The sequence below is a fragment of the Octopus bimaculoides genome, chromosome 9, assembly GCF_046866305.1.
Source record: "Octopus bimaculoides isolate indiv1 chromosome 9, ASM4686630v1, whole genome shotgun sequence".
In the NCBI taxonomy this organism is placed as follows: domain Eukaryota; kingdom Metazoa; phylum Mollusca; class Cephalopoda; order Octopoda; family Octopodidae; genus Octopus; species Octopus bimaculoides.
The window spans coordinates 67,674,959-67,688,759 of record NC_142936.1 but is presented as its reverse complement, the minus strand read 5'-3'; the positions used below and the strand labels follow the sequence as shown (position 1 = coordinate 67,688,759).

At 35.8% G+C, this 13,801-nt stretch overlaps 1 protein-coding gene across 1 annotated transcript; it reads right to left on the bottom strand.

Annotated features, from left to right (window-relative positions):
• Positions 1 to 423: 423 nt before the first annotated feature.
• Positions 424 to 744, bottom strand: LOC106867623 (uncharacterized). Its single transcript, XM_014912547.1, has one exon. The coding sequence runs from the start codon at positions 742 to 744 to the stop codon at positions 424 to 426; it is 321 nt and encodes a 106-aa protein (XP_014768033.1).
• Positions 745 to 13,801: the final 13,057 nt, after the last annotated feature.

Sequence of the window (13,801 nt, the reverse complement as noted above, 5' to 3'; positions counted from 1 at the left end):
GACCGGCACGCGTACGGGTAATGACAGCAGAGCTATGTCGGTGGTGCATCCGGAATTTACTTCCCTTGGCAGTTGCACATATTTCGCCTCGACTCCTTGCCTCTACAGTGAGTTCAGCACTGCGTTGGTTTCGACGATCTCGAAAGCCTTCTCATATTCTACAAACGCAACGCAAAGAGGCAGGTTGTACTCATTCGCTCGCTCAAGTAGTTGTGTTAGAGTAAATATATGGTCCATTGTGCTGTAGTTCTTCCGGAAGCCGGCTTGCTCTTTCGGTTGTTTTTCGTCGAGATGACGTGACAACCTATTCAGAATTATCTTTGTGAACAGCTTGTACACGTGAGACAGCAGACATATGGGTCGGTAGTTCTTTAGATATTTTCTATCACCCTTCTTATATAGCAGGATAGTATTTGACTCTTTCTACTGCGAGGGAGTTCTTCCCTCGTCAAGGTAGTGCGTGAATTGCTCAGCGAGGATTTTCCAGTGTTGCTCTCTGCCTGACTTTAACACCTCCGATGTTATACCGTCTTTCCCTGGTGCCTTTCCGTTTTTCATCAAGCCGATGGCTCTTTCGACCTCACTGACAAGGATAGGTGGCACTTTTTCTTCCCGCTGGAGTGGTGGTAACGGCTGGACATTTCTGGTAGACTTAAAGAGCTTGGTGTAGAAGTCTTCGCAAACTTTTTCCATCTCGCTCTTATCGTCAACCGGTAATCCATCCGTATTCTTCAGGGCCGTCATCTCCGATTTATATAGTGCCATGTCCCTTTTCACCGCATGTCTTGAGCAGATCATCATACTGGCAAGGCGGTATCAACATCAATGGCGAGCTACTTACCCACCTCTGTTTCCTGATGACATCGTAATCATCGCTGAAACCACGGATCAGCTTCAGACCATGCTGACGGAGCTCGACATCAAAAGCTCTGCAGTAGGTCTCAAGATGAAGCGCATGAAAACGAAGTTCATGCGGACCGACAACGTATCAACAGGTTGAATGGTGGTCGGCAGTGATGAAATAGAGAAAGTAAAGGAATATGTCTAACTAGGACATGAAGTGAACATGTGCCGAGACATCGAAAAGGAGATCTCGCGGAGAATAAGGGCCGGATGGAAGGCGTTTAATGGCATAAAGGATGTGCTCAAGGGAAGGTTGGACAGGACCACCTCATAAATAGCACAGTTCTACCTGTAATGTCATATGGTAGTGAAACATGGGCTACAACAAAGAGAGAAGAGCAATGATTGGTACCGGCTCAAAGAGCCATGCAGAGGTCAATGTTTGGAATCTCGTTGAGAGAGAACATCGGTAGCGAGGTCATCAGACAGAAGTCCGGCGTGAGGAATGTCATCGTAGAATACACAGGCAGCAAGTTTAGATGGGCTGGACACGTCGCCCGGCTGACGGATAATCAGTGGACCTGTGCAGTTGTCGAGTGGTACCCGCGTGAGCGGAAATGACCACTCGGAAGGCCTCCACGACGGTGGAGTTACGATTTTAGGAGGGCGATTGGGACCACATGGATGAGGAAGGCGTGATCCAGAGAGGAGTGGACAGCGTGCTGTGACCAGCGGTGTCAAATGGACGCCCGACGGACTGGTCGGTCAAGGTGATATATATATATATATCTATATATGTATGTATGTATGTATATATATATATATATATATATATATATGTATGTATGTATGTATATATATAAATGTGTATATATGACGTCAGAAGAGTCTAAGACAAAGACACAAGTAGTTTGGCATGTTTATGTCCTCTCAGTGAGAGTTGTCACCGGGAATATTGAAGCTGGACAAAAACAATTCTTATCTACTAAATTCAGAAAACAATAATATCCTGTGGTGCCTTATAAAGTCTGCAAATCTGCTATTACATTATTGAGGACATGGAAAACAGTGAGAATTAAAACAACGAGATATGTATCAACTCTTAACGTGTACTACTAAATTTAGACGTGACTTTAGCTTTTCGTAGTTGGATCCAATATGATGTATATTGTAGCACCTCAGTGAAACACAATACTCGGAGACTCTGAAGCTAGTAAGTAGCGATTGTCCATATGTACACACACAAGCACACACAAGCATACACAACATACGCACACACACAGGCACACATATAGACTCATGTATATATATATATATATATATACATGTGTGTGTGTGTGTGTGTGTGTGTAAATATATATATAGGGAGAGAGAGAGAGAGAGAGAGAGAAGGGGGGGAGGGAAAAAAGAAAAAGAGAAAACAGTTATTGGGTAACAATCCGGGGGAGTACTCAATACAAACACACACTGAAGTAATTTATTTAAATCTGTCCAGAGTAACAGGCACTCTGGACCGTCTCAAACAAACAGTATATATATATGCGCGTGTTTCTGTTTGTGTGCATGTATATATCTATGATTATATATATATATTTACATATATAATATATACATACATACATACATACATACATACATACATACGCCGGTGTTAAAACGGGGGTAGCTGATGAAGTAGAATGTTCTCTATGTGGCTTGTGTGTTTTCTCGTCTACATTTTGTTTGCAATGTCCTGTACTCAGATATGCACCTATACATACAGGTGGATGTCGGTACGCACATACCTGTACGTATATATGCATATACTCCTTTACTATTTGTTTATATATATATATATATATATATATATATATATATATATATATATATATATATATATATATATATATATATATATATATACACACACACATACATACATACACACGCATATGTATATAGTAAATAGAAAACGAAGAACAAACACTGAAAAACAAAAACGCGATTACGTGGCACATGCTAAGTATTAGCAGACGCTCAAGGAAGGAAAGAAAGGTGGTTTAACGTTTCGAGCAAAGCTCTTCAGAAACAGAACAAAGTCCAATAGAAAAGAAAGACGGAGGAAAAAAGAATCGCCAGCGATTCACATGTGGTTGCACTTTGATATATATATATATATATATATATATATATATATATATATATATATATATATACAGAAAAAATCTGAAAATGCAGGGTTCTTTTAAAAGTATTAATTAACTTAACCAGTTTCACTTATTTAAAAAGATCTTCAAAAGTAAAGTTTGAGGTTTTCTGTATCCTCTGTGATATCAAAATTGAGTTTACATAAATGTATACAAATCAAGTGATAGAGTCTTTGACAATGATAAGAAGAAGCTTAAGGATTTGTGTATTCTCTGTGATGAGTCAAAAATAGTTTACATAAAAACATTAAGACCAGACAATAAAATTTCTTTACAATGATAAGATAAAAATTAGCTTACATAAATATATCAAAATCACGTAATAGTCTTTGACAAGAAGATAAAACGTGTCTGGTTTGTCAATCAGTGGTTACTAAAGTTTTAGTCTCACTGTAATCAGAAACTATAATTGTTTGCAGCATCTTAGATCGAAAAAAGAGGTGAGTAGAGAAATAACAGACCATTTATAGTTCTCGGATATGGCTGTAGAGTCACGCATCTGGATGGAATTTGACAGTTACTATTATTTTATACAGACGTGGTGGCTCAAAATTGCCTTCTTTTTGAAAAATCAATGTGGTTGGTTGGTTGGTTGATGGCAGTCACGTGATCAAGAGACTGTTCTGTTTTTTTTTAAATGTGTCTTAGTATGGGTGGTTGATGGCAGTAACATGATCAATAGATTTTGTGGAGCTCAGAAAGACTTCTTTGGTGAACTAGTTCTGTTATGATTCATTAGTTTTGGCTGGTGTTTTGGGGGTTTATATGTATGACTCATAAGTAAAAATAGTGTGTATTTGTGTGTAAGTGTATGTGTGTATGTATGTGTGTGCGTACATGTGTGCGCTTATGTGGGTGTTCTCTTTGTGTGTGTGTGTGTACGTGTGTGTATCTACATATGTGTGCGTTTGTGTGTACGTCTGTGTGTGTGTGCCTCTGTATGTGTGTGTTGCGGTTGTCAGGGTGGTGTATGTGTGTGTTGCGGTTGTCAGAGTGGTGTGTGTGTACGTGTGTATGTGTTTGTGTCTATACCTCCGCATGAGTGGACACACACGGACACACACAGAGCACTCTAACAAATATAACACGCATACACAGGCATACACACGCACATACACACGTACACACACACCGCACTGACAACCGCAACATGCACACACACACATGCGTGCACACGTACGTAGACACACAGGCACACACACACAAATAGAATATCCACATACACGTACACATGTACATACATGCTCGCATATACACAAGCGCACTCACGCACACACACACACGTAAACAAGCTATTCGCATTTCTCAGAAAAAACACACACATACATATACACATGCACTTACATACAAATACATGTCATTCTTTACTCAAGGTTCATACGTATAAACCCCAAAACACCGACCAAAACTACTGAACCACAACAGAACTAGTTCAGCAAACAAGCCTATCTTAGCTCCACAACAACTATTTGAAATCAGAACAATCGTGAACTATCTTCTGATCATGTGATTGCTATCAACCACCTATACTGTTCTTAAAGGGAAGCAATTCTAAACCACCTTAAAAAAAAAAGAAAAAGAAAAAAGAACCATCTCTTGATCGCGTGACTGCTATCAACCAGCCACATTGTTTTACGAAAAGAAGGCAATTTTGAGCCACCACTTCTGTGTAAAATAGTAATAACCATCAAATTCCATCCAGAGATGAAACCCTATAGCCATATCCGAGAACTATAAATGATCTGTTATTTCTCTACTCAGCTTTTGTTTTTTTTGCAATTTAAGATGGTGTAAACGATTATGGTTTCTGATCACAGTGATAAATATAACACACACACACACACACACACACACACACACACACACACACACACACACACACACACATACACACACATACACACACATACACACACGCGTACACACGTACACACCACTCTGACAACCGCAACACACACATACACATGCAAACATACAGGCGTGCACACATACGGAGACATGCTTGTCAAAAACTCTTACTTGATTCGAATATATTTATGTAACTAGTAGAAAGATAAATTTTATTCAGCGCATAGATACTGAACAGTATAGATATAAAGGATAAAATCTTTTTCTCTTTTTAAAAGCAGAAAAATTTGTCGACTGCCAGTCAATTTTTATCTTCTTACCATTGTAAAAAAAAAATATTACCTGATCTGAATGTTTTTACGTAACTTATTGTTTGACTCATCACAAACGATACACGAAGTCTCATAATTTACTTTAACATTTTTTTTTAAATAAGTGAAACTGGTTAAGTTAATAAATAATTTTAAAAGAATCCTGCATTTTCATATTCTTTTCCTTATATTGTTACTCGTGCGATTACCCCCAAATTTACTTTGTTACCCAACTTCGTCTTTTGTTTCTTGTAAATTCTCACTATATATATATATATACACACACACACACACACACTCGCACGCACGCACGCACACACACACACACACACACACACACACACACACATATATATATATATATATAATAAAGAGAAAATGGAGAGGTAATTAATAAAATTATTTATTAATTATAACATATGACAACATCTCTGTCAGCTGTTTCGATTCAGAAAATCTTTAGATAATTTATAATAAATTTATATATATATATATATGTGTGTGTGTGTGTGTGTGTGTCTGTCTGCGCGCGTGTCTGTATGTGTGTGTGTTCAAAGAAAGAGGGAGAGAGAGAGGGAGAGGGAGAGAGAGAGGAAAGAAAAGAGAAAGAAAGTGTCTTATCTGTATACAAACGTTTTCATGAATATCTTCATAGTTGTTGTATTTTTTTACCTTCCTGTATAACATTATAACATTGTATGTTAAAACTTCATTGTAACACTTGTTTCAATATATAATTTCTTCATTGACATTGTAAAACTCATGTGATTTTATAGTAATAAAGTTTCTATTGAAAATTGTTCAATATCTTTAAGAATCTTCCATTTATCGCGTTTGTCCATCATTTTTTTCCTATTTCTCTATATGAATTGGAATTTTCCACCAGGTCTTGTTTTTTAATAGTTATCAACTGATTTTCATTTCTGTTACGAAAATAACTCCATCGTATCTACTCATTCTCTCTCTGTTACTCCTTCCTACTCCCTTTCCTTTCTTCTTCTCTTAGCCTTGCTTTCTGCCATTCAATTCATAAATGTAATCATCCCACTTAAATTGATTTTCTCTCTTATACTTTGATAAATTCACGTAATTCTTTTATTGTTTTTTCTTTCTTTCTAAGTTGTAATAAACTGCTTTGACAAACATTCAACTACTGCATGACATTTTGAAATTGAATGTTTGTTATTTGCTTATCACAGTATAACATCTTAAAATTTTGGTTAGTCAATCAGTTGTCTGTTTCTCGGCAATGTTTTTACTAACCATTAACATCGATAGACTAGCGTTCTATCATAATATAAATTCGTACTCCTCGATAGAGCCTTGTTTCATGTATACACACATAATAAATGCATGCATGCATACGTACAAACATAATACAAACATACATACATGCAAGCATGCATTTTTCATATAAGCATGCACGCATCCTTTCATACATACATACATACATACATACATACATGAATGCATAAATAGATAAATAGATAGATAGATAGATACATACATACATACATACATACATACATACATGCATGCATACATACACACTGGTGAAGCATTCTCATGAAAACTTCTTCCATGTAACAGCATAACAGACTTGATATAGTTATTGGGGACAACAAAGAAGTCGTTATATTGGACAGAAAGGAAGTCACATATACAATGTGAACATTTCTTTAAAAATTAGTGAAGAGAATATCTGATGACAACTGCTTCGAAATCTATATCTCCTCTAGTCATATACTTACTTCTATTAGTGACAATCTGGAAAACTAGAATTTTCATGCAAAGAAAGAGACTGGTCAACATAAACTTTACAGATATAGCCTGTGAGTGGAACAGTAAAATTATGCAAGACTTTCTTAATGGCTGATATATTACAATTACTGTTGTTGTTATCCAAATTGTCATCTCAGTGATGGAGATTTTGCAAGAAACAAACTCTCTTCTTTTGGCAATAATACTAATAAATAAAGAAGACCAACGGTACACACATACACACTTATATGCATAGATCAGACACGCGTTCAGACCAGTCAAATATTTGTCGTAGGAGAGCATTCATTGAATAAACGATATGTATTCTGGTAATATTCACTGGAGAAATTATTTATCCAAAATTGTAATGATATTCGTTTCAGACGAATTTACTATGCAGGGATCCATCACAAGCAACATAACTAGGAATTACAAGATCAACACCGTCACAGAAGAACCGGATTAATACACCGAGAAATGTAAATAATTTCTTTTTAGGAATCGTAACTGTAAAATGTTATATCTCTTTTTTTGGGGGAGTTATGAACTCTATAATGATCTCATTTATAGCTATAAAAAATGAAACGCAAAAAGTGAGCCTTCTTAGTAATATGAATTAGCTTACTGCAAAATAATTAACTCAGTATGTAATATTTAATGAATACAAAAGAGGAGACGACAATGGTGTTTTTTCCCGAAAAATTGATAGGACTCTGTTCTTGAATATTTAAGTGGACATTTTCCTAGATTAGATACACCTTCGAAAACAAACCAGGATAACTGTTACAAGAAAGTCTTGTGTAATTTTACAGTCCATCCGACAGATTGTTTCAGTAAATTCGTGTCGGACAGGTTCATTCTTTGTTTGAAAATCCTTGCTCTTCCAGAATGTCACTTTGACATTTATAAACATAACCAAGTGCACCGATGGTTATTGGTATAAATGTAAGTGTATAATCAGCTTTTATGCTGCCTAAGAATCAAAGCTGACCGTTCTACTGCTATTATGGCATCTTGTACCCATTCTGGCTAGTCGTAACATGCTGTCAGTAAAGTTGAGAACATCAGTGAAAATACAACATATATTACATGCTAGAAGAGTAAGGAATATAAGCGATTGAAGTGCATTCTCAGTGAAATATCCCAAGAGATGATTATTTTAATTTTAAAACACATCCTTCAGAAAAAACCTTGTCTAATACAAATACAAAAATTAAAAAAAGAGTTGCTTAGAAATATGGTAAATTATTTTTTTATATGCCCTCTATTAAGAACTGCAAATCAGAACGTTGGAGATACTGCAGATTGCAGAAAGGCAAAACGATGAAAACATTGCCATCGTAGATTTGAAAGATGGTAAATAGGATCGTTGATCAAAGGAGATCTATCAATTATTTGTCATTGCTTATCATACGCCAATACATGCAATCCACACCAACATAAAACATACACACACACATATATTCATGCATATACATAATATATATATGCATAAATAAGCATATATGTACATATATACATTTACATACATATATATATATATATACACAAATGTATATATATATGTATCTATGTGCGTGTGTGTGCGTGCGTGCGTGTGTAAGTGAGTGTCGCGTTAAATCTACTTCAAGAGGTAAAATGTATATCTATATTTAACACTAATTACAACGCTCCATATAAGGAAGTTAAGCTTTCGGGCGGTTGCGTTTTTCATGAAAACAATTCCGATTTTTATACACTTGCCTCAGATTGTCAGACACATACAATTAGCTGTCTTGTACTAGCTAATGATAGTCACTTGAGATGCTAGAAATAGCAGCAGAAACTCTAAGATGTCACACATTACTATCCTAGTAAAGGGCCCAATAGACCTTGTGGTCCTGAGGTTTCTCTAGACAGTATGGGCACGAATCAAATGCGTTTGATCATTTTGGTCTGTTCTAGGGTTAAATAACAATAGGGATGTACGTAACCTGTATGGCAATGCTTATGGCAGTCAAAGTGCCTTCTCCTGTAAACCCGAGTGAAACCAATGCTCTCTGAGGAAATTTGGGAAAGGAACTGTATAAGCCCGTCGTATATATATATTGTTGTTGGCATTCTGTCGCTTACGACGTCGAGGGTTCCAGTTGATCCAACCAATGGAACAGCCTGCTCGTGAAATTAACGTGCAAGTGGCTGAGCATTCCACAGAGCATTCCACAGACACGTGTACCCTTAACGTAATTCTCGGGGATATTCAGCGTGATACAGTGTGACAAGGCTGACCCTTTGAATTACAGGCACAACAGAAACAGGAAGTAAGAGTGAGAGAAAGTTGTGGTGAAAGAGTACAGCAGGGTTGGCCACCATCCCCTGCCGGAGCCCCGTGGAACTTTAGGTGTTTTCGCTCAATAAACACTCACAACGCCCAGCCTGGGAATCGAAACTGCGATCCTATGACCGCGAGTCCGCTGCCCTAACTAATGGGCCATTGCGCCTCCACCGTATATATATATATATATATATATATATATATATATATATATATATATATATGTAAAGAATAAAGAGATTTTAATCGTACAACAATGTATTATAGTGCATCGTTGTACCATTCAAATCTTTTTATTCTTTACAAAAAATATACAATGCTTCAAGCGAACTACAATACTCTCCTCTCTCTCTCTCTCTCACTGTATATATATATATATATATATATATATATATATATATATATATATATATATATATATATATATATATATATATATATATATATATATATAAATATATATATATATATATATATATATATATAGACCGTTGACTGAACACTATTCAATTTTTTTTCTCCGTGTTTTTCTCCTTGTCTCCGTATTCTTTCTGTTGAAGAGCGTAGCTCGAAACGTCAAAGACTTTCCGTATTCCCGAGCGTCATACTAATATATACTTTTGTTATTTACACCACCTGTCCTCGTCTGTTGTTATTTTTTGTATATTCTCCCATATATATATATATATATATATATATATATATACAGGGGAAGAATTCACAAAAAATTAAAAGACGAAGACAGGTGGTGTAGACAACAAACGATGTATTAGTTTAACGCTCAGGAAGTGAAAAAGTCTTTAACGTTTCGAGCCTACGCTCTTCCACAGAAAGGAACACAGAAAGAAACAAGGAGAAAAAATAAAGAATGTGTAGTGGCTAGCGATCTATCATGGCGAAGCTTCAGCTTATCAAAATTGTCAGAGAAACGATACGATGAAATCCTTGTCGTTCCGTCAGAAAACTGGCTTCCACAGCAAAAATAAGCCAAGCATCGACGTATCGAATGCTGAAGGAGAATCTCGGGACCCACCCCTACAAGATAATTCGCTGTCATGAGCTCACAAAAGTTTATAAGGCATGACACTGGAAAAAAAGCAGTCTTGTTTTGTGTGAGGCTGCTGAAGGCAAGCTGCCCAACCTGGTGTTCACTGATGAAGAGAAATTTGACATCGAAAAGAAAGAAGAGAAATTTAACAGTAAACCACGAGAATGACCGACTTTGGAGTGTATTTGGCTCCGTTGAATGTAGACTCCTAAATCGACGTCAAAATACACAGACAGTTATGGTTTGGGCGGCTGTGACAGCTACTGGAAGGTTTCCCCTCGTTTTTTGTGCTCTCGATTGTTAAAATTTATACTCAGCGGTATATCAGGGACATTCTGGAATGTCTTCTATGAGCAAATGAGCACTTTCAAGACGCACCTTGGAGCCTCCAACAAGACTCGGCAACATTCCACTTCTCCAAACAGACATAACACGATTCAGAAAAGCATTCCATCGTTCATAGGCAAGGATGTATGGCCCTCAAGAAGTCCCGATCTCAACCTGCGGTATTTTTATGTTCGGTCCATTTTGAAAACGAGGGGATCGAGCACTCCTCATTCTTAAGGCAAAGCTGCATCAGGAAAGTGCTTCAATTCTGCAAGAACAGCTGCATGCTGCGTGTGAAGCACTCGCACCTAGACTTAAGGCTGTGAATCAAAACAGTGGTGATCATATCCAATAAATGTGTTAGTACCATGATTGTATTTCCTTTACCATTGCATTGCAATGCTCAGACCCAAGATATAACAATATTTTGCTTTGGCAAAATAGAAAAAAGTTGGTTACCTTAATTTACCGTCGGTTCGATTTCCACACATTTACTTATTTTTCCTAAAATTTTCGCAACCTCTTCAATAGTCGTTGACTCTGCGTTCATTCTGTTTGTTTGTTTGTGCACCTGTGTGTGCGTCAGTGTGTATGTGTATACACATATGCATGCATGTATATATGTATGCATGTATATATGTATGTGTATGCATATATATATTTATGCGTGTGTATACGTTTTTATGTATTTATTCTGCATATTCATGTATTTGTGTGTTTATATTCGTATGGTTGCATGTATGTGTGTGTGTATTTTTGTGTATCTGTGTGTGTCTATGTGTATGGGTTTGTGTGACTATGTACATGCATCTGTTATGCATGAATGTGTGTCTCTATGTGTCCTTGTGTGTGTGTGTGTGTGTGTGTGTGTGTGTGTGTGTGTGTGAAGTGTGCGTGTGTGTATATCGTCATGTGCTTCAGTTTTAGTTTATGTATGTGTGTATGTGTGGGTTTGCTTGTCTGTCCGTATTACCTATGTACCTATCTATCTATTTATCTATCTGTTTACTTGCATATTTATTTACCCATACACCCCCCTACACACACACATATATACGTCTACATAACAGACTACTAACAACTCTACCTGTGTACATATAAATTATGGGTATTGGGGTATGACTATCTTCTACGTATATTTCCTATTTGGAACTGTATTTGTCTGAGTTTTGGGTCCTTCGGGTGCTTAGATAAAATGCAGATGTCAAGTTGCCCTAGTGTGCCTCTATGTTGGTCTTTGGCATGTTAGTAGAGTATGGAGGACTGTTCTTTTGTCATCATATTGTCTCAAATGTGCATTTAGTCACTCCGCAATGATTCTAGATGTCTCACCTGTGTATATCATGTTCTTGTCTTTACAAGCACATACTATTCACCTTATGCTCTAGACTAGTTCTACAGTTAATGTAGAAAAAAAAAATAAATGAGTGGAAATCGAACCGGTGAGTGTGTTAAGTAATAAAGCACTACAAATGACTTCCCCCCCACACACACAATGAAATTTGCTTCGCACGAATTCACATAAAAAAATCGGATATGTCTATTTTTCAGCCCTTAGCTTGATGAGCAATGCGAAACCGGTTCTTTCTTTCATTATGCTGACAAAAATAAGATCTTATTTTGTACAAAATTGTATAATATCTTTATTATTAATCCTATAAAACAAATCTTCTGTGTTTTTTCATCTTTTCTCTTCATATATATATATATATATATATATATATATATATATATATATATATATATATATATATATATATATATATATATATATATATATATATATATATATATATATGTATATATGTATATATATATATATATATATATATATATATATATATATATATATATATATATATATATATATATATATGTATATATGTATATATATATATATATATATGAGAGTATATTTGCCACTTAAATGCAGCTATACTCCACGTTGTCGTGCAGTTACTGTTTATACCTCGCTCAGAGATTTAACATTGTCTATATGAGAGTATTAAGCATTAAGTATTGTCTGGAAAATATAACGTGTCCTGAATGGCATAGCAATGCAGAGTGGACTATAATAACTATTATAATCTAATTATCCATAATCTGATATAATAATATTTCGGAGTATAAAAATTCCTCCTTCGGCGATATTTGAAGAAGGAATTTTTATATTCCGAAATATTATTATATCAGACTATGGGTAATTAAATTATAACAGTCCACTCTGCATTGCTGTGCCATTCAAGACACGTTATATATATATATATATATATACATATATATTATAATTATTATTATTATATGTATTTATTTTCTCTAAGTTAATAATTAACTCGGACAAAATAAATTGGCATTCGGTTAAAATGTCTTACGGTTAAGCTGGTTCCTATGTATTTCCCTGAAGAGAAGATTACATCCTTATCAACATCATCTATTCCTATGGAAGGTATAATTTGTAATCTTCGAAACATATGTTGAAAATAAAAGAATTCATTTAACATATGCGTTTTACTCCATTTACTAAATTTATATATATATATATATATATATATATATATATATATATATATATATATATATATATATATATTCGGTCATCCCATAAATAATGCGGTTTTTTTAATTGCATGAACTAAAAGTCAGAGTGGGGGCGAGATAAAATCCCTGCATCAACAACAGGAAGTAATTTTAAGTTGCACTTATTCTTAGTGCAAGTTTTGAAGAGTGCAGTTCGATTATAACGGTTATTTTTTCAAAACTGTATTGGAAGTGACAATGGAGCATATTCAGCATATTTTGATTTATGAGATCAATAAAGGCAACAACGCAACGGTAAGTGTAAGGAATATTAATGCAGTATATGGGGATAGGACAATAAGCGTAAGCCAGTGTCAACTGTCGTTCCAGAAATTCCGAGTCTAGAAGACGAGCCACGTCCTGGAAGATCTCTAGAGCTCCACGAGGACGTCTTGCAAACCACGGTGGAGCAAGATTCCATCGTAACTGTTGAGGAACTAGCAGATAGCTAGGATTTGGTCATTCAACTAGTCATTCAAGTCAGCGTTAGAAGTAAAACGACAATCTTTGGTTTCAAGACGAAAGATGTTCTTCCATCAGGATAATGCTCGGTAGCATACAGCGAGGATGACATTCCAAAGGCTGG